General features: G+C 40.5%; 1 protein-coding gene across 15 annotated transcripts in view; it reads right to left on the bottom strand.

Moving 5' to 3' along the window:
• ptprsa (protein tyrosine phosphatase receptor type Sa) overlaps positions 1-27,416 on the bottom strand; it is a 223,126-nt gene that overhangs the window by 76,981 nt on the left and 118,729 nt on the right. For 8 of the 15 annotated variants that reach the window (XM_005730285.1, XM_005730292.1, XM_005730287.1 and 5 more), the window contains 3 exons: positions 12,610-12,798; positions 10,753-10,761; positions 5,782-5,799 (listed from right to left, as the gene is read on the bottom strand). In XM_005730285.1, the coding sequence (XP_005730342.1) occupies positions 5,782-5,799; positions 10,753-10,761; positions 12,610-12,798 (216 nt within the window). The remainder of the gene's footprint in view (positions 1-5,781; positions 5,800-10,752; positions 10,762-12,609; positions 12,799-27,416) is intronic. The other 7 variants (XM_005730289.1, XM_005730296.1, XM_005730300.1 and 4 more) reach the window with 1 other exon arrangement.

Raw genomic sequence — 27,416 nt, 5'->3', positions numbered from 1 at the left:
TTCGCCGTGGGTTTATGCAAGCATCTGATTTGGATTTGTTTGATGTGCACTTGGAACAGCAAATGCCAGCACGGTGGCAGGTGGGTTGGAATGTGCTCAGAAGCTGAGTGCCTCGGCACAAGGGAGACCACAAAGTAAGGACTGTGTGAAGTTCAACTCCAGGTGGACGCTTCCAGAAAGCTCTGCCAGCGGCTTGTCACCCTCACTCACTGCGCTGAATTATAAAATCGCTGGAAGCCCCTCGTTGTTAACTGTTACCACACGGTTGAATAACAAGTGATGTTCTATGTCACGTGCTGTCGGCGGCTACTGATCATTTTCCTCTAGTAAAAAATAAATATCAATCTATCACGTGTAATTTGACAGTAAACAAAATATGACCACCGATATCTCAATGATGCACTGAGAGCCAACTATTAACAACATTTGGTGTTGTTTGCAAATTTCTGGCAAAGAGGGGAGTGCAAAGAGAGAAAAAATACACTTTGAGAGAAGATGGGGAGTTTCATTTGCTCCAAGACACCATGCTAGGTAGGATTATCTATTGTTTCCAAGCCCCTACTGGCTTCATTACACATTCGAGCTATTATTTCAATATGAAGCTCTGAAGAACACACAAAAGAGTCTTTCTAGTTGCAGAACATGGGAGAAAACGTTCGGGAGGAGAGAAAGGCAAGCACAAGATGCTTGAAAGCAGAGAAGCAAATGAAGGAAAGGAAGCGAAAGAAAAAAAAATGTACAGGGACAATGTCAGAGAAGGGGGAATATACACTATTTATTAGCTTCTGTCTTAAAGTTGTCATAACTTGCTCTATTACAGCTGGGATAGCCTCCAGGCCTCCCATGATTCTGAGAAAATGTATTTCTTAAAAATTCTAGGAAGAAAACACTAAAAACCCCGTTTGACTCTGTGACTTTGCCTTTTGAAAATCGGGGCTAAATACAGTTTTTCGTGTTCGTTTTGCTATACATTTTCCTTGAGCTATGGCTTGCTCTTTTGTAAATGATTTAGTTCATTTAAATTATCTCACCACATAAAGAGGAAGCAAAAAATAATAATATTACTTTTTTGCAATGGCCAGTGACAAGGCAGGCAGTCTAAGACCAGATAATATTAAGGTATAAAGACAACAAATGTTTTTGATGACCTATCTGGAGCTGCAGCATGCATGTGTGCACACAAGAAACCAAGACCCACGTGTCTTTTTGTTCCTATCACTTCTCTTTTTGTGTGTTGTTTCTTTAAATGGCTGCGCTCTGTGTTTTGCATAATGCGCTCTGTCTGCTCTGCCAGCCTGTTGTGCGAGTGGCCAGTGGCACAAGAAATGAAATAAATGCTGAAAATTATCTTTCGCAAACATAACACAAAGAAAAACACGCACCGGGTCTGTTCAAACACTTGGTGTTTACTGATAAACACAACAATTTATAGTGTTGCTCACATGCTTATTAAATTTATCCTATATGGGGTCTTAATGCCACGGCTTCCTTGTCTCCAGCTATTAATCCTTATCACAAATAAAAACTGCTGTAACTACACAGATCACAGGGTTTTTTTCAGAAAAGAAAATACTCGTGTTAGTGCTAATCTGCTCCTAATCATGTCTGCATGAACAAAAACCATGGGTACTTTTACTTTATATATTATCTACAAACAAAAACCGTACTTTACTCCAGTTACAAAATCAGTTTTTGCAGGTTTATCACTGCTGCGGTTCCAGTTACTACAGAAAAAAATGTTGTTTTTAATGTTTTGTCCTGTCCTGAATACAGATTAACCATTTGAGTGATGCCACTTTTCATAGCAATAGATAAATAAATAGATATTGTAAGTGTACAACTTTAACTCCAGCCCAGCATAATACAGAACTACTGTGTGGTTACCACTTTATTTCTTTGCTCTCTAATTTAAGGACATTTAAAAAGGACACTTGACTTTTCAAGGACACTATGTGAGATGTACTGGGAATGGATCAGAGCTCCGGCTGTCCGCTCAACAGCTACAATAATCATTAGTAAACTGCCTCTGCTGAGTTATAATTCATGTTTTACTAGGTCAGAGCAGTAAAAGATACCCTTCTGTCTGTTACTCAGTGATTAATGCATGGCACACTATTAAGGTCAGCATTAAGGAGAAAAAAGTGGCTAAGTCTCCTAATGACATCAGTTATCCAGGTTGATCGATCTTCTAAGTCTGAGTGACCACAAAGACCCACAACCTCCAACCTCCCCTGCTGCTCACTCTGACTGTCTTGCAGCAAGTTTACTGCCTTCATTCATTTGATAAAGAAGGCTGTAATGGAGCATTCGTCCCAGCTGTGACGGCTGCCCTGGTTAAAAGTGCCACATGCTGCAGGCTGACCTGAAGAAGAGGACTGAGGTGCCAAGGTGCGATAACAAAGAAGACTGCCTAGACGAGGTTCAACAAACACATGTTTTTGATTCAGGGACAAACACTCTTGCTGAGAAACTGTTAAAAGCAGATATATTTTGCTGTCCTATTCAGTTTATGCCAATTTTGATAATTTTAGAACGATAACTTACAAGCAGACTAGATTTGTCTAGAAGTCAAGGTTAGAGAGCTATCTTATTCACAGACAGGGACCATTCAGATGTTTCACAGACTTCATTGTCCTTTTTTGTAGCTAACAAGCACAGAACATACCAAATAGCAAGGTCTGATGGTAAAAAATATGAAGCCTGGGTGGAAAAAAAAAATCACAAACTGAGATGTGGAAAAAAAGAGAAAAATGAGTGGAACAAAATTCTCCTTTATGAGAGGTGAAGTGAAAAAAAGAGCCCCCAAAAACCCCATAAAAATAAAAGAAGGGTGGGAGGAAGAGTTAAAAAGACAGACAGGCATAGAAAAACAAAAAGACAGATGAGGGGATAAAAGGAGGGCGAGGAGGAGCCAGCATGGTTGATTAATTTCAGAAAGTGCCTAAAGCTGTGGTCTTCCCACCCCAGTCGCTGCTTTGTAGCAGCTTTGCCATGTGTGCCCCCCCCCAAAGTCCCATTTGTGTAATTCAATTAGTGTGCTCCAGCAGGATTTGATAGATTTGTTTAGGCGGTGAACAAAACGGCTGGCCAGCTCTCACTAACACCCCAAATTAGCACCTTACTGTATGAACGGGCACACAAACACAATAACCTCACTAGTACATGCATTAAACTCATCTGAATGCACAGAAGAGTGCAGACTGCAATCCCAATGAAACTTTAATGCCTCAGTTTCTACTGACAGCTTTTTCAAATGTTGTATGCTTACCATATAAAAGTGCAAACACATAAAGACATGTGTTTAATAACTGAGAAAGGTATTCAGGCCACACCTGAAAAAAAAATTCTAAGGGTAGCCAGTGCTACCCCTCAAGTAGATGCACCTATGGTTTAAATGTGAAAAACCTAGGTGCTTTTCAGAAATGCTGTCCTCTGACCTGACCCTGAGTTCAAAATCTTTTGAGATTTTTAGTAGCTGTACCTATTGTTATCACATTCACAACCTTGGGTGTCCACACTATTCGCCTGGCCACCCGTCTGCCCGCTTGGCAGGGTGACGATAATTCCCCATCAACCTTTTGCGGCTGAGGTGTATAAAGCAAAAAAAACCAAACCAAAGCAAACCAAAATTTTGTTTTTCATTTTCACAAACTGCTGGTTAATTTAAGTTTTGTAACAGCTGTTTCAGAAAACAGAACTGCACAATTAACAAAGAACTGCTGAGTTATGGGACATCAATTCTGTTTGCAGCTATAAATGACAACACGCTGGAAGTTACAGACTTCAGCTGTGTACCCGCAGCTTTAATAACTGCATAAATGAAGAAGCCAGTAGCGCTACATGGCAGCCAAGTCTGGACTTGCCATTTTCTCACTGTCTCTCCCCTCTGTCTGTGTCCTGGCTGTCACTCCGCAACGCTCTGCCACCACCCCAAGGTCATTATGCTGTGATCGCACCAGCATGAGGCTCCACGTGTGATGCCACTGTTGTCAGAGCCCATCTGGTGGCTTGTAACGCTCCCATGAAATTAGTAATGAAGCAGGTAGGGAGTAGAGCTACCTATACAGCGATCGCTTACCTCAAGGCTGGCACCTGCACGGCTTCGTATGGAACTAAAATTAATTGAAATTGTAAATTATGGGAATCAACTCTATCACAGAGTGAAATAGAAACGACTCGGCAGTGAGACAACAATGCTTTCCCTAAAGATCTGTACACAGAACACCTGCATGTTCATAGGTCCATATGAACATGTCATTCTCAAACGCCTCAGTCTTCTATTATAATTTTAGTCCACCTCCAACTCCTACCCAATTTGTTTTGTAATTACATATGCGGCATACACTCCTGACAGCAGGTCAGTATTGGCAATGGGTGAAAAATCGTCTTTTTCAAGCTGCTTAAGTCATTATGCAAATGCAGAGTTCACAAGTTACATTTGTCACAATATGATTTATGAGGCCTTCTTAATTAACCGAGAAGATGCAGGGAGGGCTTGGATTGGCTGTGTTGGACTGCCGACTCTTGTGATGTGCCTTAATATGTGTGACAACATGGTACCGTTTAAAATATTTCCATGCACTGGTTGTGTGAAACGATTGAGGAAGGAGGACCTCTGGACCTACTGTGGGGTTTTCCCCTTATTTATCATAACATCTAAATCCATCCATACATCCATCCATGCTCTTCCACTTATCTTCATCAGGGAACTCAGGGGAATTAATAAATATATAAATCAAAAACACGAGCTGAATTCATCCCCTTGCTTACATGGACAACCATGGGAAACTGAGATATTCACTCACCTGCTCAGCCTGCGGAACAAAAGCGTTTAACAACAACCCCGCTGAATCAACCGAGACTGAATGTTTCAGTTATAAAGTGGGATAGATAATTACAAAGGAAAGTTAAAATGTCCGGGGGAAAAAAATGAGGGGAGAAGAAGAATTATTTGAACAAAGCCTTTGTGTAATTCACAGGAGTCACACCGCTTCACACCTGTGTCCTTCCATTCTTACCTTGATATCCTTCCATTCGTCTATTCATCCTCTGAAGTTATAAAAGCAGTTCTTTTGTATGTTAAAAGGATGCCCATGCTGGCATTTTCTCAGCAGCCTTCCTAAATTTGCAGTTATAGGTTTATATCCCGTAGAGTAACATGAGGGAATTAAAGCAACTTTTGTAACTTTTGCTGCCCCTGATATCTTATCTTTTTCAGGGAGGTGCATTCAAATATAAGATGAGGTTAGCGTCCTTGCGGTTTATGCACAAATGAGGAGGATATCAAAGCAGGGCTGGAGGAAAAAACTGTTTTTAACAACCATTCTGCCATGAACTTGTTGATGACCTAAAACTTTATTGTCAGAGGTAAAAAAAAACTAAAGGAAAACCAACACAACTCCTAGCAGAGCTCACAGGCCTCACCATTCATCTGTTTGCTCTTTTAATCTAAAGTTTCCTGATTTTTAATATTAACAGGAAGATACAAACACAGAACACACTGACACACACACACAGGTGGAAGAATAGCACATCAGTGTTGACATTAAACATGGGAGTATCAAACATACATGACGAATGTGACACAGAACACGAACACAAATGGGGTCTTAATGAAAGCGGGAAGAGAAAAAGGTTGTAATTTTTTTAAAACCAGGAAAGCCCTGATTATTTCCCATATTTATTCACTTTGGCGGAATTAGAAGTGGTTATATTTGATTATGTGTCAGTTAAAGTCTTTTATTTTTCTCCTGTTTTTATCGTGATGGTTAAGCATCTTACCTCGAATCGGGGTACCCACTGGAGGAGACACAAAAATGAAGACACAACATCAGTGAAGTTCAAGGTTAATATTAGTAATAGTTAGAGGAGGTGTTTGGGTTAGATGGGTCACTCAAACTTGGCGATTAAACCATTGGGTAATCTTGTACATATAAGGGGGCTAAAAGAAAAAGAACAATCTAACTGCCGGTATCACAAAACAATGGGGAGTTTTATCGCGCTAACCTACTGCTGTCTTTTTGGCCTTCGGTCGTGGCTGTAACTTAGGGTGATGAGGCAAGCACGAGAGGTTTGGTTTCTTAGGTTGACAAGTTATGCTCCTGCGGCGTTTTTCCAGCCAGCTGAACTTGAACAAGGTGTCCGTAAAAACTGCAACTATTCAGTACTGAGCATCCACATTAGCGTTGAACCTTAACATGTTAAAAGCGGAGGAAGAATCTCCACTGAGCAAGAATTTCAGGTTGTGCCTTCAGGCAACCGCAAGTTAAATCACACAGGCTGAAGTTCTTATTTATCCTACAAGTCATAAACCTGTTTAACTGTGACAGATAGGCTCTTTACCTCAAGTTTCATCCCATATCCCCAGTTATTCAATCTCCCTGCTTTTTCCAATTGTTTCATTTCACTGCGAGTTGTATGTTTCTCTATCTTTGTTTATTGTGAGGCTGTATTGTGTTACGTGGCTGACTGCAAGCCAAATGTCCCATTAGGGACAATAAAATATTGAGCTTATCCAGTCACTGGCCGGTGGGCTTTTTAAGTGTAGTTTGAAATGTTGCATTGTAAAATGCTTCCCTTACAAGCACAGCTTTGGGTGTGGGAAGGGGAGCCAGCTTAACTTAAACCCCTTCAAATTCAAATTAAACTGTCCTTCCACTCTTGACTGTTTTTTATAATTCCTTTTTGTTTTCTTGCTTTAGCGGCTCTATTAATTTTCTCTCTTTCACCCAGTTTTAGAGTTTGTTTGCTTTTGTGTGTGTATCCGCAGTATTGCTTCTCTCTTAGTCTGCATTTTTAAAATCAAAGGATGACTCATGGCAACAATGTGCCCTTGGTTATTCCTACTTGGCATAGACTGCCTGCACCCACAGGGCTAAGGATCAAGGGTTCTCACTATCCACTGAGCCTAACATTTGAGGTTTGGCCCATGTATAGGCATGCAGTCATGCATACTGCCCAGAGAAAATACAGAGGATCTGTTTAAGTAAGTTTTGATGATATTTTCCCGAGTGTGACATTTTTCCTCGGCAGTGTTACGGACACTTGTTCTGCTTTTGGACTGTTATATGTTGACATCATGAGGGTCTGTTTAACTACACCTTGTTTTTCCCACCACTGTTACTGACAGGTCTAATGAGTAGTGGAAGAAGCTTGATTACAAAGTGATGGTTGTGGGGCTGCACAATGACTAAGGCATATAAAACAGAATCAGGCATATTTATAGCTTTATTAAGCTGACATTGAAACTGCAGTGAAACTGCAACTGTTTCTGTTGATTTTGAAATGCACACATAGTTTTATAAATCTGTTGGATTTTTAAAAAATATAATCTCAGCCCTGCATTTTCCATACTTTTTACAGTGCAACGAGGGGTGTGAAAATGTTCAGCACCTTCCGGTCAGATTATTACATTTTTGTGCCATCTTTCGTGATACCAGCAATTAGGATTCAGTCACTGAGTTTGAAGTTCTGCCTGGTTTACAATGCTCCTTTTTGCTCTATTGGACTATGTTATATATTTCTACATCAAAAAGTTTACATTTATGTTTTTAACATAAGCATTTGTTGACATTTACTGTACTGGAGTTTAATTTATTGCTACATTTATTCACATTGTGATTAAAGTGGAAAATCAGGGTATCTCTTATGTTCTAGATTTGCCTAGTCTGTAAAGACTCAACGTTTTGTAGCCACAAACAGTGTTACTGTGCCACGGTGATTACTTAAGAGTCATTGAAAAACCAGGCAAAATCAAAGTGACAATTTATTCATTTCTGCAATAACTCTGGAGACCATATAAATATAGGTGATCACAAGACAAAGGACAATGGGGCTGGGAAGGTTACGTTGTTATAAAGTTAGAGTTTGATTAGAGGCTGCAGGAAGCTGGTTTATCTTGCTTTAGCTCAGATGGATTTTAGTCGGGAGTTAAGAGGTTACTAGTTGAAGGTTAGAGGTTAAGGTCAAAGTTAGGTTAAGGTTAGAGTAAGGTTAAGGTTAATAAAGCAGGTTTAAAAAGGGGAGGATCTTATGAAGGCCAGTGTGACAAAAAACTGAGAAGGAGATGAAAACAATAAGTTAAATGAGGAGGATGGTGGATAAAGGAGAAACAAATACACACAGAGTGAAAACAAATGCGATTCTTTGGTTTGTAGTGGTTTGCAATTTCTAATTTGTGAATATAAAAAGGCATGAGAATGAAAATCTAAAACTTTGTTGAGGAAGGCCAGGCAGGCTGGGTCCACAAGGCCAGCCAATATTCAATTACAACGGCAAATCCACCTGTATTACGGGCATGCAACCTAATGGCCATAAGCTTCCCATCTAAGCTTTGGTCAGCCAGGGGTTGATCAGATTAGGGTGACAATGACCTAAATATATCTCAACATGCCGCTGTCTTCCTCATATTATCAAATGTGGCATTATTTTTTTCCACAGAACACCCCAGCTGTTTTGTTAAACAATCCTCTGAATATTTTTTTAAAAAATTATTAAAGTCTGTAACCAGATGGCCAGATTGTCTCTGGCCAGAGATGTTACACATCTGTGTGTGGGGGGGCAAATAGGGTTGCGTGATTGGCAGAGTGTCAGAGTCTGGCCACCCTCAAGAGGGCGTCTGGCTGACCTTCTCGTCACCACAGACACTAGCCTCGGATCCTGGTGGTGTCACAGCAGGCCGGAGGGAAAACCTAGCTGTTGTTACGACCCCTGAAGAGGTTCGAGCCACTCTCTTCACAGCAGCTTTGATGACACTGGATTTGAGTGTTTACCTGTGACATGCAACTCTAACTAAGCTCAATATATGCTTAAAAGTGCCATCTAATGTCACGGTCCTGATTTTGAGCCTTTATTATAGGAAGGACATAAATCTTTAGAACACTTTTGCCCATCCTCTTACTGTCATTGTGCCCCGCAGTTAATCTGTTCTGGCTGACAAGGCTAGGGAGGGCCTGAGGTCTGGAGACATAGGAAGATAAGAAGAAATGTCAAGCTCCCTACACACCTCTGTAGGAGGTCCTCTGGAATCCCTGATGCAAATATCGCTTCTGACAGCAAAGCAGGGACTGGAACATAAGGAACCAGTCTGTCAGCTAATCAGCTATGTTGGAAACAACGGTAATACATCCAAGTGGTGATGCTATTTCCGTCTTTCCGTATCTTTTCCTTTTTTTGGGAGCGCAAACACTTTAAATCAACATTCACATTTCATGATTTAAAGATGAAGGCCAAATAGAAGGAAATATAGATTCTTTGCAGAAGCTGGAAGCTGGGAAAGTTTTTGAAATGATGGACTTTGGCTCACTTTCCATGGTCTCCTTTCTCCTGCTTCTCTCCCCTTCCTTTTCCCCTTTAACCACCGTTTATGGCAGAGGGCCCACCAGAGTTACCCCCCCCAAGGCTTGAGAGTGTGCCTGATGCAAACAGAGAGGCCCCAGAAACTGTCAACAGTGATCAGCACATCAGAAGAAGTTGGAGGGGAGGCTGAGGCTGTCACATGTTTTCTGTTTTGGGGATTTCTTAAGTGCATTTATAAATGCAAAAAAGAAAAAGTTATTAGGGACCAAAGATGGCTACTAGAAGAGCTAAGGGGATGAGAAGATGGCAGCCTAGGGGGCTCAAGCCATAAATCACCATAAATCCTGTCTGACTGCTGAGCTTTCCAGCAGAAGAGCTATAGAATAAAAGCAAGCCCCCAAAGCTAACATAACCTTATAAGAGCTATGGTACTGAAAAAAGGGAAAGTAATTTCCTTGTCTCCCCTCCTTTTTGCACGTATAGTTTGAAATTTCTGTAAAACACATCCAGCTTGAAGTGACTGGGTATATCTTTTGCAAATATTTCGTAAGTCAGGAGGCTATCAGTTGGCCTCTAGTCTGGGCAATAAAGTCTGAGCAAGACATTTGTTAAGTAGTGAAGCAGAGGGCCAATCTGGCAAGAGAAGAAGAATGCTCTCCTGACAAAATATTTGGCCAAGACCAGAGGGTTTACGCAGCACGAGTTAGGGTTGGAATATGCATTCCAGAAGTCCTGCACTGATGTTTAAGAATTCAAGCCCCTGACAGTACTCGCTGCACCTTCAAGGAATGCTTTTGAAGCAATGCTTTATTGTAAGCACAGAGGTTCAAGTAAAACAGGTTAGATAAATCAGTAAGCAATGTGCATTGCTGGAGAAACGTGCCTGCTATATATCCCTTTAAGAAGTCCAGAAATGCTTCAGGCTGCAAAGAAATGACTGCGTTGGATTCCAGTTATTTACTTCGGGCCTCTTGTCTTGCTGTAAATGGGATAAATCTTAAAGGTAACTTCATATACCGTTACTTCTGAGGTAATCTTGGAATCCCATGGATACATGTACTAAAATAATGTGGACAGGGTCCAAATTGGACTGTTTATACGACCTACCATGCATGTTACCTTTATCATGAAGTATGACGCTACCTCAAAAGACTTGCTGCTTAAAACTAAGAAAATATGCTGCTAGGTGAATCATGATGCTTCCTCAACACATTCTGTGTCTTTCTACTATAAATCCAGTTGTAGTATTGAGGTGAAAGAATATATAGTTGAAACCAAGAGGAGTAGGGTAAAGAAAAATGAAGGCTATACAGAAAGAAAAAATAGGGAACATGTGGAATTGGAGGGAAAGGGTGGAGGAGGAGCAGCGAAATCATGCATTCTGGACAGTAGTATAAATATGCCATGTGCTTCAAGGACAGTGGGCTGGTTTGCTGAGCTTTGCAAGACACTTACCAAAGGTTTCTGAAAATAGCAAAGAAAGAACAGATAAATAGGAAAAGAAAAAAACATAGTTTATTTAAGATAAGGTTCAATGTGACTTTCCAAGGGCTAAAGTTTGGTTTGGTGTTTTGTCCCACCACAGCATTGTTAGCAGTTTTTATTACAGTGAGATGTAATCACAGTGCATTTTATTTATAATTTATGAACACATTTAGAGGATTTTTTTATTATGAAAAAGTTATTTTATATTATTATATATATTATATATATTATTATATTTTATATCACAATTAGTGCAATTTTCCAGTTTTTAATTGGCTTGTGATTTTTTTTCCTGGTTGGTCAAAATGATATAAAACGTGTTGAAGACTCTGCGATGTGGACAGACGCACATCTGAGTTTCAGACACAAATATGGACAAAACATTCAGAAAAACAGTGACGAGTAAACAGCTCTGTTTCAGTTAAACAGGACAAACAAAGACAATTGAAAAATCATGAAACAAATAAAGACAGATGGTACAGAGATTAGACAATAGACGCCAAGCTGAATTTCTCTGTGGATTATCCAGAGAGGCACAAAACTCAAAAAGCCATGTTAACAAGGTTACCAGGTAATTGAATTTTTTTTTTTGAGAGAAGCTGGCCCTCGACATGAGTATAATACAGTATGACTAAAGAAAATACTGGTGGAGAGAAACAAACAACAATAATTCAAAAATGTGATCGTAACTGTGTAATTAAACCTTTCAGTGCACATTTCTATTTGTTACTGCTTAATTTGAATATCTGGAATGTAAAAAAAAAAATAATAGCAACTCATGGCATGATATTTAACTTACATATTTATGGCATAAAAATAATTTCATGACATAAATGGACTCAATTTGAAATTTAAAAATTTCTAAAATTCAATCTGCTTCAAAATTGAAGACACTAATAATTTAAAGAGGAACCAATAAAAAATACAGAACTGTGAACTTGCTCTGTAAGGTACAGCATGAATAGCTAGTTGACCAATTGATTACTTTGTGTACATAGCTCTCGAGGACCACAACTAGGACAGGAAGTGAATGACAACACACTCTTTATTTAGTGTCGTCTACCCAGATTTACATTCGCAACAACAACACAAACAAGTCATTGGATTTTTCGAATGGTGACAAATCATCGACCTAAAATATCTACCCCTTGTTGCCCTGAGCCACCTGCGGGCCTGCACTTAATTAGCTATATAATTAGACTTTGCTTTACTGGGCCTCTCAGTGGGGTTTAATCAATGGGAACAAGACAACATATCCACCACTGAGTGTGTAGAAGATGGACCTTGCTCTTGTTGTGTCCTGACACAGTTGTTGTGAATCCTTTGACCTCATTCTACATTGTTACACTCTAAAACATCATCTCCCTCACCAGCTACTGGATGATGACCAACAGTTATATTAACATGTACAAGAGCTTGTGTGCTTTACTTTAAAACTTTGTGCCTCTTCTCCATTTATTAGACCAACATCCAACACATTTAAAAAACCTTTTTGGGTGATTTTCATTTGTTTAGCATAACATTTAGCACAATGTAATGATTATACATTTAGAGCTGAATGAATTCTCGAGTCACAGATTAAAGTAAAGGCTGTTGAAATAATTAGCATTCCCAAACTAGAGAAATGAACATGTGTTCTCAGTGGCACTTTGAGAAAATAATTGACTTCAGAAAAGGAAATACTGGGCATTACACATACATTAGCTTACACAAAACAGCAAAAACATCAATGTTACGTGCCGTCGAAAATGTTCTGGGAAATTAAACGAGGGCTCACATTAGTAAGAAGGAACCAGAGCAGCAATACAATGCTTTAGCTTTCCTTACCTGAGCGTAACTGTTTGATTCGCCCATTACTTGCAGTGGGGTCAATCGGCAGGAAGTCTTTGTACCAAGTGATTTCCGGGTCAGGGTTGCCACTGGCGGCGCAGAGCATGGTGGCTGTTCGAGTGCGCTCCACTACTTTGAGCTGAGGCCCCATGTCAATGTTAGGGAAGCCTGGTGGAAGAAGGTCCTCTGTAAAAAAGAGCAGGAGAGTGCACGTGAGTCCTCTGAGGTTATTTCATTCGCTTATTAATAGATTTCATTTTTACGTTTAGATTTCAAGTTTAAGTAAAGATTTGGCTCACTCTTTGGCTAGGTTAAGGCCACAAGATTTAAGAATATTTTGTGTTTATCTTTAGAACTCTCTGCATGTGCTACCCACTAGGTTGCCATGGTTACAAGTCCTCCTTTTACTATAGACTTTCTATAGTTTTTTTTTAACCATTGTGGACCAATTTCATATTATTTAAGCAGAAAATCTTAGACATTTGTTCATCTGAGCCACACTATCAACCCAAATGCCCACACTTGACACCAACAGACGCTTTTCATGGCTGACATTTTGACATGTCACAGTAGGGAACTACTGTGACGCAGTTCCACGAAGAATGCCAGTAAGCAAATACAGCGAACCAGCATCTGCAAAAGTAGAGCCTCTCCCCTCAGCCATCATTAATGCACCAGTGCTTTCCCTACTGTGACAAGTCAAAATGGCCACTGTGGAATTAAAAAAGTCTGCAGAGAGATGTAACTGATCAGATTTGACAGATCTGCATTAAATGTGCATGAGTTCGGCAGTTACAGTTGAACATATTTGCCGTTATTATCACGATAATTTAAGTGCCATCACACTAATCAGTGACTGTTATTCAGACACACGAACGCTGTGGTATCCTTACAGCTAATAATCACGCACCATTGAGTAATTATTTCACTTTAAACACATGACAGTCTAGTGTTCTTCATTGTCATCGTCGTTCTGATGCAGGCTCCATGCTCTCTTAGGGCAATTAGTCTCATGGGTCAAATCCCCTGACCTCTACCCGGACTCGAGCAGGGTAGTGAGTAATTCTCTTTTGATGAGAGCTGAGGGGGAAGTACCCTAAGCTGTAATATGATTCAGAAGAGTAAGGCCACATCCCAAATTGGAGAAGATTGACTGACTTAGCTCGCTTTTCATTCGGCAAGCCGATGACCTCATGTTCACTTTGCAGACACTGTGGTGGTCTCACGGATATTTTGCAAGCACTAAATCAAGGGAAATTAGGGGAGCAGCTTGAGTCACAGACTCTGACTATCTGCCTTTAAAGGACAGTCATAAAAAGCTATTATTTATTTTCCATTTGCAAGTGATATCATGGTGGGACTCCCTTAAAAACCTTAACAGGACCGAGGCATATTTCATTTTCACAACCACTACTGTCACATCTTTAAGTCATCACAGTTAAGCATTTCAAATCAAAAGGCAGCAGGAATTTCAAGATAATGAATATTATTGATTCACGTAGCTTTCATAATGAATTGTTTTAGCTTTAATTGGTAAAATTGCCACATAAAAGAAACTGAAATACATACGCTTATTTTATGGATTTATATGACACACTATGTAGGGAGATATGGAGAGTAGAGTAGTGGTTTTATGTGCATTCACATTTAGAAATGAAATATTGAATCTTCAGACAATCTGAAAAAACAAGAAGAAGAACTAGAGGGTCTCAAATCAAAGCCGGTTAAACTAAGGCTGACGTCGGTCAAGCAAAATAAATATTTCAGTGATCGGTTTAAAAGAATGCGGGCATTTACATCCTTTCATGCTTTCACAGTCTCTCCATCAGTTATTGATGATCACCCTATATAATCTCTAGAGCTCAAAAAGCAAGCCACATCACTTAGCAAAGACATAGGGACGTGTTCTCACATGCAGCATCTTCTGTGTGTCAATGATCCATGTATACCATAAAATGTGCTGCACTTCAGCATTTCTCCAGCTTGTTCTGCCTCTTGGACAAGGATATCTGTAAAGAGCAGGTCTACCTTGCTCTCTGCGTGTTACATCTGATGCCTTTGACGTTGCCGGATCTTTACGGCACATTGCGTTAACTACGTCTTTACAGTGTGAAAAGTGTCGAATGAAACCTAGACAGACAGCATTTATGAAACTGAAAACATGCACTATTAGACAAGAGTGAATGTGCACAGAGACGCGAGGGAGGACAGAAAACAGCAGTAAACAAGAAGCAGGGATAGCGGATTCTCTGAGAGATCGTGCTATCGTTCTAGCTGCTCTGACCTGATACAGCATCGGCAGCCTTTCCTGGAGAAAAAAAAGGCTTGTATTTTGGTTGCTCGCTTCCCCTGGAATAGAGTCTGATAACATCTTTTCCCCTGAAGCTTACAGACTCTGTCGATAAAGGCGGCCATGCAAAAATAAATAGATCACTCATCGAGGGAGTGTTACTTTAGGGTTAGCCAGCCTGACTGTGAAGGGTAGAAGGAAACCAATGACACGGGATGATAGTATCCTAGAATTCCCAAAGGGCTAGTCCTCCATAATGGCACAGCAATTACTCTTCTATGACGTATGCCGTCTGAAATGACAGATCTTCTCAAGCCAAATGGAATCAACACACATGCATTATTCAGTGATAATGTTGCTGTTTTCTTTTTCCTTCTTTTTCTTTTCTTGTTTTGCTGAAAGCAACCTTTGTCAGTTAGGCCAGCAATCACCTTACAGCCTCGCAGAGTGCTACGAGACACACTTTGCTGTTACACCCCGCATTTTGGCAAGAATTTTCAAATATAAATTCAGTCTTTTACTACACAAGCACAACTTCAGAACACTTTATATTAACTCAATCATTTCCTGGAGACGTACTTTAACCATCGCTCAAACTGCAAAGCATCTTCTTTACGACAGCACAATGCTTGCCTGAAAGAAGTACAGTGCAAACATTTCATGCTGCTTGTGTTCATTAGTTTAATCCATAGTTATAAAAGGACAATGTATATGGTTTGTGCAGCTTGGCTCTCATAATGAGCTGGGCAGGGATAGGTAGCCTGTCTGTGGTTTGCTTTTTTTTTGAATGCCATCATTATCCATAATTGTCTTTAATTTTGCTTCACCACTTAATATCATTATGCAAGTGACAGGTGCAAAGCCTTTAATCAGCCTCTGGTTAGCTTAGCCACCGCCCGGCTGTTAATCTGCAGACTCACGCCTGCTGTTGCGTTCTGCTTTCCACCATGCTAACTGCAGCCTTCCAAAAGGTCTGTCCTTTAGACTCACATAAGTCCCCCGACTAATCTCATTTCCACTGACTGCTCACTGCTACCAAACCATCTCTTAAACTAAATATATAAATAAATACCGAACCAGGTAACTGCAGTAGACGCAGAAATGTGATTTGATGGCCATTTGGTTTGGCTTTCACTATTTTTAGGGCAAAGGGAACATATAATAGACTGATAAATGAGCAGTCTTGCTGAAAAGGTAATGTATAACCTTAGAACTCACTCTGCCATTTTGTAGGTAGTGCAAAGTACTGCTGTGTTATCCATGCAGTGTAATACACATTTATAATTTTCAGGACCTTAACCAAACCTAAACCAAACAGGCACCTGGCAGCTCAAAAGCTGGCTGGTGGTCAGCATATTGATATGCATATGGATGCTGACATATTACATTACATATGACTTTTTAACTGATGTCAACATCGGTGGTTTGAAAGCTCCCTTTTTTTCTCCGAGCCATCGGTTATCTTCCACCGATGGCTCGCTACAGCAAGAGAGAGAGAGAGAGAGAAAGAGAGAGGTAAATCTTGACTGGCTGGGACTGCAGCAAATGCCATGGGGTGTTCCACCATACCCCGCACCTATTACTCATATTATTATTTTCACTTACTGCAATGATTTAATTTCATCAGCAGCATAATGAGGTTAACTGATTACCTACCGCCACAGCATAGAGACACAGGCTTTAAGCAGCCCCGTGCATTGATACCACAGAGGGAGCAAGGCAGAGTGAGAGGAAAGGAAGGGAGGAGCGAGAGAATGGGAGAGAAAGGGACATGTGTGTGTCGAAGAAGTCGCAAAGAAATGGGATAATAAAGACAGCGGAAGTGGATGAAAGTGGATGTGGATGGAAAAACATTGGCGCACTCTTTGAAAGCCACACACTGGAGTCTGAAAAATTAGATCTTTAACTAATAGGCAGACCCAGCTGCTCAGACTCTCAACAATGCAGTTTCATTTGCTCTGCACCTGCTTTGCAGCCACAACTGTTCACATTAACAAGGGGCGTGTGCTGAGAGTGTGTTTATAAAATACAGATGCGGTACAAATGGAGTAAAGTCCATTTGGTCAACAGAGCAATTTGTTTATTGGGTTTTGAACAACACGCAGAGTAAAGGATGTGAAAAACAGCTGTTGAATTCTGTCATCTGGAATTGACAGTTGGTAAATTTTGATAATAGAACATTTCCAAAGACACAGCTTCTGACCAAAGCAAATTAAACTTTGAAAGAAACCTGAACTCTCGTCTCTTCAATACATCTCTCTGTGACATGCCATCAGTTCTATGACCAGTAAGATTCTTGTTGAACTGTTTGAGTAATATACAAAAGGAGAACAGTGGCACAGAAAGATCAAGGGACAGAAGAAGAATAGCAACACGGGGGAAATCTAATCACAGTGTCTCTGGCCCCAGCACTGATAGCCCTCTCCGGATAGCCATCTCAGCTGAATAATGGTTATTATACAGCCAGCACTCAACCTCTACACCCCCCTCCTCCTACAGACACTCAGTTCCCAGAAAGATATCTGAAGTCTTGTTGATATTCTCCACAGCTAGCACATCGAGCTACAGAGGGCAACATTTGCAGCCAAATCTCCCAAAATATAGCCCAACGACTCAAAGACGGGCGATAAAAGATTGCAGAACAAGAAAAAATTCAGAAATGCAAAATACTAAAATAAGAAAGATGTTTACAGCATTGCTTACTGCACTGCAAAGTTGGTTTGTGTGGTCAAATTTCTGGCCGTGAATACCCAGAACACAATCAGGCTTTTTAATCAGGCCTAAAATATGACAGAAAACACTCAGTTGACAAAAAGAGTTTGAATTACTCCTCGTAGGTTTTCAGGAGTTAAAGGGTTAAAAAGAACAAATTGGTTTTAGACAGTTTTCATTGACGCTGCTAAAAAGCAAACTGTTGACTCATTTGTACGTGTGCTGTGTATGGAGAGAGGAAATACTGTAACCTAAGAATGTCACAGAGTGTCACTGAATCCTACAGCGGCTCTATATCCCATTAAATTGTCAGTGTGAGTTGTGCCGATTGCTTCTAAATTGTAAGTGGACAAAGGTTGGTGGCGGCTTGCGTGCATCTCCCAAACACATCCTAGACTAAACTATAAAACTATCATTACCACTGAGCTAAACACCAGGTTGACATCATTTTTGCCAAAGAAAGACAAGAAGTGGAACAATATGCAGCAGCTACCACAGGTAGCAGCTATGGTTGACTCACAAAAAAAAGCCAAAATAAGAAAGGGAGAGGAAATTTACAATGTCAAGTAAAGGAAAGTGTATCACTGACAAGGAAACAATTTCTACCATCAGGCTGAACAGTTTAACACTGTTAGCACTGGGGCCTCATTTCCTGCACATTACAGGCAAAGTAGAGACGTTTTTGTCCATTTAACATTGTGGGTTGTTTTTTGATGTCTTTAAATAACACCAAACCAAGTTTCTCTCATGGTAAATACAGTTTTAGTGCAGAATACTTTTACTGCATTTACAACTACTTACAATAAGTGCTAAAGTTAAAGATTTCAGCTTAAATTGTTGCACTAAATTCAGCAGAAGTTCAAAATTAAGAAGACAACCCCCCCTCTGCCCCAAATTTTTCTTTTGTACATTTTTTGTTAAATCAAAGCTGATATCACACATTTTCACTAATTTAACATAGATGAAATATATATATGCATTTATTATTATTGCAGAGACATAAAGAATGCCATCTAAGCAGGGTGTCGGCTGATTTTTGTATTTTAACAATGTAAGCTAACGCGTCATCTTTTCCTCACCAGCAATTTTAAAATCCTGGAAACCAGAGTCCAGCCTATAAAAAGATGTCATACAGGTGATGTGCTGAACCACCGTGATAGACGCTCCGATGATCCCTTTCCTACACAGCAGAGAGGTGGAGTGAAAATGTAAAAAAAAATAAAATGAAAAAGGCAAAATTGTGTTTACCTTCCTCAGCAAGTGGAAGTTTATCAAACAACCCACAAAACACCCCCCACCCCCGCAACCCCACCTCCTCCTTTCTGTCCTGTCAGGCTCCTGAAGAGTCTGGGTAAGACAGGCGAACTCCAGGGGAGACAGGAGATGGGACCCGGGCCATTAAAGGAAGTGCCTCTCCGTAGAGAGACGTCAACCAGTCAGGTTTAGTTTAGTTTGTGTGCATATATGGGAAGGAAGGACCGTGTGTGGAGGTGTAGTGGGCACGCTGAACCTTGACGTCAGTTTACTACATCAGGTCGGCAGTGCTGCTTTGTAAGACTTGCACATTCCAGACTAGCCTTGTTTAACTGTTAAAAGTAGTTTTCAGTTCTAAGGAATGTTGTGATGCTATCTCGTAGTTTTATTCGTTAGAAACACAGGCAAAGACGCCTGGTTACACACATTAAAGGACATTTTCTCAACTCATTTTTTTCACTTTGTTTTTTTTTTTTTTTTTAACTGACCACTTGAGGAACACTGTATAATACACTTGATAAGTTTAGTAATCATGTTTTAGTCATAATCAGTATTTGTAAACTATTTAAAGAGCGTCTGTGATGACTGAGAATTCTCTATTTTCCCTTGTAAGGTCAGATAACCTTGCCATCATTCTTCAGTAGCACCTACTCTGTGGCATTAAAATATGTATTGTCATTGATGAACCTAGTCATTGTGGATTTGGTTGGATACGTGGAAGGGCTGCTCCTTTAGACAGATATTTGTAGGTTCAATGTCTGAGTAGGGCTGGTGTGTGTGAGGGGAATCAAGACATGGTGCTCCTGACATGTGAAACAAAGGTTCTTTAAGCTGGCCAAGCAACTCTGGGCCAAAACAACAACAGATGGAGAGGGCTGAGCTGCAGCGTTGCGCCATTCCTGCCAAAGCAATGAATCAAACCCAAACAAATACCAAAACTTCAAAGCAAAGACCGACACTAAGAAGTGCTGGACGACTGCATGGGCTGTCGGTGATGGGCCAGTCACTGGCTAGGGCAATTCTTTTTTTTTTTTTTTGCCTGGCTTTTACGCTATTTTGAAAATTTTGTAGGCTGTCACCTTGATAACTGAACTTCGTAAAGTAAAACTCAAAATGTTTGCTACCTGGGAATGAGAGTTGTGTATTACACAAATTGTTATGGCACTGATGTATGTCTTCATACGGCAGTGATTTTCCAGAGAGGTGAATTTATATTCTTTATCACAAGTCAGGATTAATTAATTAATTCAATCATTCCATGACGATGATGATGATGATGATTTTTGAAAATGGTGCATGGAAATGGTGAATCATGTTTCCCATTTCCAACAAACCATAATAACCATAATGGACAGCCGGTAAATTTTCAACATACATGACTCAACCATAACACTGTGATGGCATCAGCCACAAATTAGTCCATTTTTTACTTTATTAGTTTGCTTTGCAGTTTTTTTCATTAATCATTTGGTTAAACCTAACACTGGTATTATGAGGCGTGCACATAGTAACATTGTGTGGTTTTTCTAAAATGTTTTGTTATATTAATTATGTTTCTCTTTTTTTGAGTTACCTGGGTTTGGGCGGTGGCTGTTTCCTGTCTGGGCAAAAGGCGTGGCTGAGGACTGAGCAGGACCAACCATGGGCTTACCGGGAGCAGGGGTGTTTTAGGTTTAGTTAGGTTATTCTGTGCTTAGTTAATATTAGTGTGTGTTTTCGTTTCCCCCCCTATTGTGTGTAAATGGTTTGGCCAAATCATTATAAAAGCTACCCTCATGTGTCTTTGTAATTAGGCAAATTTATTTGTATAGCACAATTCAACAACAAGGTGATTTAGGTCAGTTTGTAAGTTAAGTTGTGTCTCACTTTGTTTTGTTTAAGTTTCTGTAAATTCCTTTTTGTAGAGTTATATTTAGTTGACCTCTTTTATGGGCCTGCTAAGTATGTTTTTGAATTTTGTTAATTTTGGACTTTTTGAGGGTTAAAATAAAGAAAACCCTTTTTGAAGATACTTTTTTGCCTGTGTCCTCCTTGCTTTGGTTGCTTGGTCCCTCACAAACATTCAGCACATGAGTATCGGAGTGAGGTTTATTGTCTTAGTGGCCCATTAGCTTAGTGCAATCAAGTCATAAATCACTGGTTTGGGGACACCTTTGGTGAGCAGAAGAACAATTACGAACATGTAGTGGTTTGAAATGAGCAGAGGACCAGTAAGATGAGTGCTTAGTAATCACTTAATGTCACTTTGGGATGTGAAAAAAAGGATGTGCCGCTTACTGTGAGAGCAGCTGGAATGTTGGGTAAATACGTCACTTAGAAGATGACAATGTCAGGAGGTTATGGGTAGAATGCAGATAATCTGGCTGTCAAGAAAGAGCTCTGAGGCCCTCAGCATCAATTTCATTCAGTATCATTTCCCTCTGTAAAGCAGCCTTCTGTAGAATGCATGAGTGGCGAGTAAAATATACCTGCTACTGAGGAAAAACAAATATGCTATGCCTTAAAATGTGACAACTCGGTGACCAATCCATCTACACCGTTTTGTGATGCTTAAATGAAAGTAAATGTGGAAGGATGTGACAGAAAATGTGAGTGTATCCATTAAAGGGCAGAAGTGAAAGCGACACATGTTGGATGTGTTGTTAACCTTCAACGGCCAAAGAGCACAATGTTGTGTAAATATGAACAGTTGCCATTAAATCCAATAGGATCTGGGCTGCTTCCAGAACACAAGCTTTTTAATCATTAAGTCCTGCACAGCCTCTTTCACAGACTTTGGTTGCCTTCGTGCTCCTGTTCTATACTTTTCCAATAAGTGCACCTTTCCCTTAATTGCAAACCGAAATGCTCTAACAATTTTCATAAAGTCCCAGGTTTTTCAAGTTAAAATATTTGCTACGATTGTGCATTGGTATGTCTCTTGCTTGTGATGCATTACTTATTTTGAACCATGAAAGTCTTCTCTTTGCTTTACTCAGTCTTAGATGAGGCCTATCCTCCTGCCGTGGTAAATATACTACTAGCCACACTGCGAGGCTTCCCATCCAACTTTTGCCACAGGAAGTCTAAGCACGACACTGGTGAGGCATGCAAAACTTCAGGTCTTATCAACTCTGCCAGTCCTGCAGGGCCCGCAGCACGACCTCTGTGTTGTACGACCGCAGTCACCTGGGTTGGTGGCTGATGTATATGGATTAAGCTGGTGGTTCGGGTCATATCCTGTTGCTTGTCTTTATGCATGAACTGGGACACTCCAAAAGTCCTCTCCTCATTCTGTTTCCACAGGAATGACCTTGTCCTCCCCTCTTATTCCCTGTTTAGCTATGGAGGAATCTTAGTAGAGTTTGGGTCATTAGACGCTTTTGGACCGAAAAGTGCCAGAGACTACCTGAGGTTAAGTGTCCACTTGGGGGGGTCCACCGTGAAAATTCCAAGTGGACTCCTCCAAGCCTTTTTTGTTCCCACAGTAACAGCTTGTACACTCATTTTTTATACAATGCTTCAGTATGTGGTTGATATCTGGCTGCAAGATAAGACGAAACGGTAGAGAACGTTTTTGTATTTCATTTTATTGAGATAAAATCTTGCTTTTTTTCACTGCTTATAAGCTTAGTAAAGCCTAGAATACAATTTTGTCTTATTAAGAAACAGATTATGAAATTGCCTATGGGAGGAAAGAAGTCAACGGCCGCAGGTTTAATCACCAGGGCAATCGTATGCTTACAGTTGTAAAAGCCTCCCAGAAGACTGATCTTTCAGTGTAGTCTCCTGCCCCACTCATTGCCGCGAAATGAGATCCATTTATCTGAAATTCCTATCCAGTAATAAACCAATCAGCCAGACACTAACTCCCTGTCTGCTTACCCGTCTTCATCTCTATCACCCAGTGTTTTATTATGGCTGTGCCCAGATGTCTTGGGTGGCTACAGTCACTCTACTTGAACAGAAATTATGTGAAATGGATGGGACTGCTCAGGAGCCATCCACCCCAGACTAGAGGCAAGCTCTTTCGTCTTATCCTACTCTATCACACCAGCTATTTTGTCTTTCCTTCTTTCTCCTTTATCTGTCTTGCTACCACTTAGCTTGTGTTCTGTTTCTTTATCCTTCAATCACACCTGATTACCAGATCACAGGTTCAGGGGATCAAAGGATTCAGTGTCCATAAACTCATATGTCAGTGATTTTTTTTTCCCCTGGAGGGATTTTTCTGGAACAAGAGAGAAAAATAGAGAGAGACTAACAAAGAAGGCTGATAATAGGCATAGAAATGCCAGTGTGGAGTGTGAAAGGGGGAGTACGGTGAAACTTGGGTAGAGACAAATCTTCCAAGACGTGAAAGAAAGTGGTGGAGTCACTGAAGGACAGCAAAGGGGGATATTGGTGAGGAAACAACATGGAACTTCTTAAGCCTCCAATAAGAGAGGGGCGTGAGGGCCATCCACGTGGTGAACAACCACCTATTGATTTGTTGTTTGTGCCAAGCCTGCCCTCTGCTCAAGAATACCAGCAGAGAAAGGAGGAGGTCTGTACATCCATTTATCCTAAAAAAGAGCTGAATAACAACAACATAAAGAACAAAGAAACTATACCAAAATGCATTTTTATGAGTTAAATAATTTAGTCAACTAAGGCATATCCTTTATTTATGCAGGTAAAAAAATCTCACTGAGAGAGACCTGACCAGGAGGGCAGCATAGATAACAAAGAAACAAACACACCTGACATTCAGCACAGGAACTGAACACAAACATGTGGCTCGTATGAAACATCTTATGTTATCAAAATACTTTTTTTGGAAATCATTCTAGTCAGTAAGTGTTGGGGACTAGCAGAAGAGGGTAAAGGTCATTTTAGACACAGGCAGAAAGGAAGAGGAAGAACAAACAGATCTTTTACTGATACTGACAAACAAATTCTGGGTGGCCACTGCCTGCCTGCTAAATTGTTGCCTTTCTTTGTTTCTCTCTATACTGTGCACGCATACAAGAAACAGAGCGAAACATATCACCAGTGTCCCACGCACCAATCTGTACCATGCATTCTTGCAGAGACTTCCGGAAACAGACTATTCCCTTTTCTCTTGTTCACAATTGCTCTGGTTTCAGTGCTTTGATGAATGTTTCATCAAGAGTGCCCAATGCCTTGAAATCCTCCTGTAAAATACATTAATTCAACCATTAAACACAAACATTATTCTGCACTCGCAGACAGTCTTTATTTTCCTTCTTTGTAACAACACTGGTTGAAAGAAAAAGTCAACCCACGGGACCTCTTAACTTCATCGAAGCCACACAGTCTGGCTAGTGTCGCACAAACAGTTACACTCCAACCTTCATTAATGCTTTCTGTAGCGGCCTGTGAAATTTAAACAACAATGTGGAAACTTCTGGGATAAAACCTCCCTAGAAACTTGTTCATCAAAAAGTTTTGGGATGTTTGCAGGACTACCTGCTGTGACGGAGAGCAGTTGTGAATTCCGTTTGTACATACTTTGTCTTACTGTACACTAATAACCAAGACACAAAGTCTCTAGAAAACACTATGTAGATTTTTGCACTTTCATGCATCGCCTTCATGTCTCTTCTAAGGGAATGTGAAAGTTGTCATGATGAGGGAACCAGACTTTGTAGACCCTTACTCACAACAAGACAAGTCTACAAGCCGGAACAAGTAGCCAAGCAACTGATTTGTGCATTACTAGCTTTGTCGGATTATGTTTGTTTGTAATTGTGACTTAGATGATGCTCACACCCCGTTTTACACATAATCGATTTAGAAATCCTCCTAAAACCAATACAACACCAACTTTTTCTCGCAATTGTATGCAACTGTAACTGTATATATTAGTAAGAAGATGTAAACGTCATTTCAGGATGTTACAAAAACCCGACGGGACATAAAAATGAAGTTATGGGTAATATTTCACAACTCTAAATGCGGGTTTGCGCTTGTTAGGTGCGTACAGGGAATACTGATGAAATGAAAAGCAAGGAGGAGAATTTTTTTGTTTTCTCTCTTATCGCCTCCCCTTCTGTTGCAGCCTTGGTTGAAAAAAAAAAACTGAATTAGATTGCGTCACACATTTCATACCATAAACTTATGTAACATCAGCCTAACCTTCAGTCGTTCATTCCTCCTTTTTTAGCCTTTTCTACTGTTTTATTCTTTTCTTTACTTTTTTTTTCTGCTATCATAGCCAAGATCCAACCCCTGTATGAGACATCCACACCCTCTATTTGCTGCTGCCCACTATGACACGATGCACTTTCTCACATTTTCTTTTTCAGTTACAAAAGAAAACAACAAGAGTGACAGGAAGAGTGAGAGGAAAAAGCAGAGAGCATATTGTTAGAAAAATTACGTGAAAGGGCCAAAAAGGTGTCTATGGTAAACAGACAGCAAAGGTGAAGTTGAGATTGTTCCTTTTTCTATTGGTCGTCTCTGTGGTCAGTAAAGCTAAACACCCAGCACCACTACAACCCACCAAATCTAATTACTGCACCTCCCAAGCACATATTTCACAGTTCTCTACTCTTCTCAAATAACAAGATGTTCAGAAATCGCAGCGCTTGATTGGTGCACTGACTGTGTGTGCACCAATCATCAGGACACCGAATCCCATTAAAATTTGCCATTACCTGCTCCTGCATGAGAGTGGCCAATTTGCAGACACCCCAATCAAACAGTAGTCTCACTATGCCCCATTCCTCTTTGGGTAATAGTGGGTGCGCCCTGAACGTGAACCACATAGTGCAGGTTTGTGGCAAACAGGCAGAGTTTTTAGTCTTGAAATGGTGCGTGCAACTTTTGCTGACCTAAATCCATTATGTGGAAGAATTTTGGCCCATTCATCTTTACAATGTTGCTTTAGTTCGTTGATGTTACATATGCACAGTCCTCTTAAGGTGCCATCACAGCATTTCTGGACTTTGACCAAGCTATTACAACACCTCGAGTCTTTTGTTTTTGCAGCCATTCGGTTGTACGTTTGCTCGTGTGCTTGGGATCATTGTGCTGTTGCATGACCCACCCACACATGACCTCACATTTGACTGAAACAAAGTGCCCAGGTTTTGTGACTCTAAAACAAACCCATGTCATAGTTCATATGAGATGTGTGTCCTGGTACGCTTTGGTTTTGTCTGTCTTGTGGTTTGTTTGGACGCAACTTTGCAAACCAGTTGGAAGCAGCTGGTTGCTATGGAAGGAGTAAACATGTACTAAGAGGCCATGGCGAATCGCTCATACCTTATCAGCTTATCAGTCACCAGTCATGAGCTAATGAGCATGCTGGGTTCCTTGGTCAACAATCTAAGATGCCGCCCCCCCCCCCCCCCCACACACACACAGACACACACTTGAGAGTGGGAAAAGACAATAAGGCTGTGAATGCAACTGGTGAAAAAAGCAGCAAATATAAAGGTCCAGGTCAGTTCTTGTGTGTTGCAGCAAGTGTGTGTGTATTAAGGTAAGGTTTTGGTGCTCACTTATTAAAAGCGCTCAGCAGTTGTGCCTTTTTCTCATCTGTTTGAGGGTACTTCAAACTCAAAGATAGGCACATATTTTTCTTTTTTTTCCTAACATTAAAAAAATTGAATATCAGACCCAATTTCATCAATCACAGTTTTTGCTACTTGGGTTGCCTCATGGGAGACTTCATTTGCAGCAGTAATCACAGGGCAAAAGACTGCAGAGAGAGATAAAAAGACGAACACACAAAGAGGGATAACTCCTCATGATCTCCTCACAGCAGCATGAGCTGACGGTATCCCAGTGGCAATGTTGCCTTCCCCCCACCCCTTTGTGCCCACACACAAAAAAGACGAATCTTAAAATCTATGAAAAGAAAGTAAAACATGACAAAAAGCCCACAAGAAGCTGCAACTTGTGTCAAGTCTCAAGAGTTTGCTTCATACGGCGGTCCCTCACCAAGGACTCCCAGAGGACTGTAAGCAAGTCTTACTAGAGCCAGATGGCCCTGATCTTAGGTATTCAGCTGCTGCAGTAACAGCCAAGGAGGTGTCACAGTCAATGCAAAACACAACCTGCCATTGCCACCAATAAACACATGCACACACAAACAGTGGAGACAACAGATGAGAACGCAGGGTACTGTCATTGTCACGGTATAGTAAAAAAAGACATGGATTCAAGCTAGACTGCACATATCTTTAGATAAAAAAAGAGAAATGCTGTATCGTGAATTCCTGCATGCGCAGATACGATGGTAGATGAATGAACTATAAGCACAGGGTGTGGTCAGCTGCAGCTATTTAGCTGGTACCATTTTAGACAAGCATTGAATTGTGAGTTTGGTGGACACTGTGCTGTTGCTAATTTCATTTCAAACTCTGAGCGAATCCCATGTGCTCTCATGGCAGATGAGTTTTCAGTATGGCAGAGAAAGCTATATTGCAGTCTTTTGGTCTGTGTGCTTATCAGTTACACCGCATACTGTCCAAATAAACTATATGGTCTTACTGTGAGAGAATATTTCTTGCCCTCTGCATATATATATGTATATATATATATATATATATATATA

The sequence above is a fragment of the Pundamilia nyererei genome, unplaced genomic scaffold, assembly GCF_000239375.1.
Source record: "Pundamilia nyererei isolate P.nyererei 1_Seehausen unplaced genomic scaffold, PunNye1.0 scaffold00036, whole genome shotgun sequence".
In the NCBI taxonomy this organism is placed as follows: Eukaryota; Metazoa; Chordata; class Actinopteri; order Cichliformes; family Cichlidae; genus Pundamilia; species Pundamilia nyererei.
This window is presented reverse-complemented; position numbering and strand designations above follow the sequence as displayed.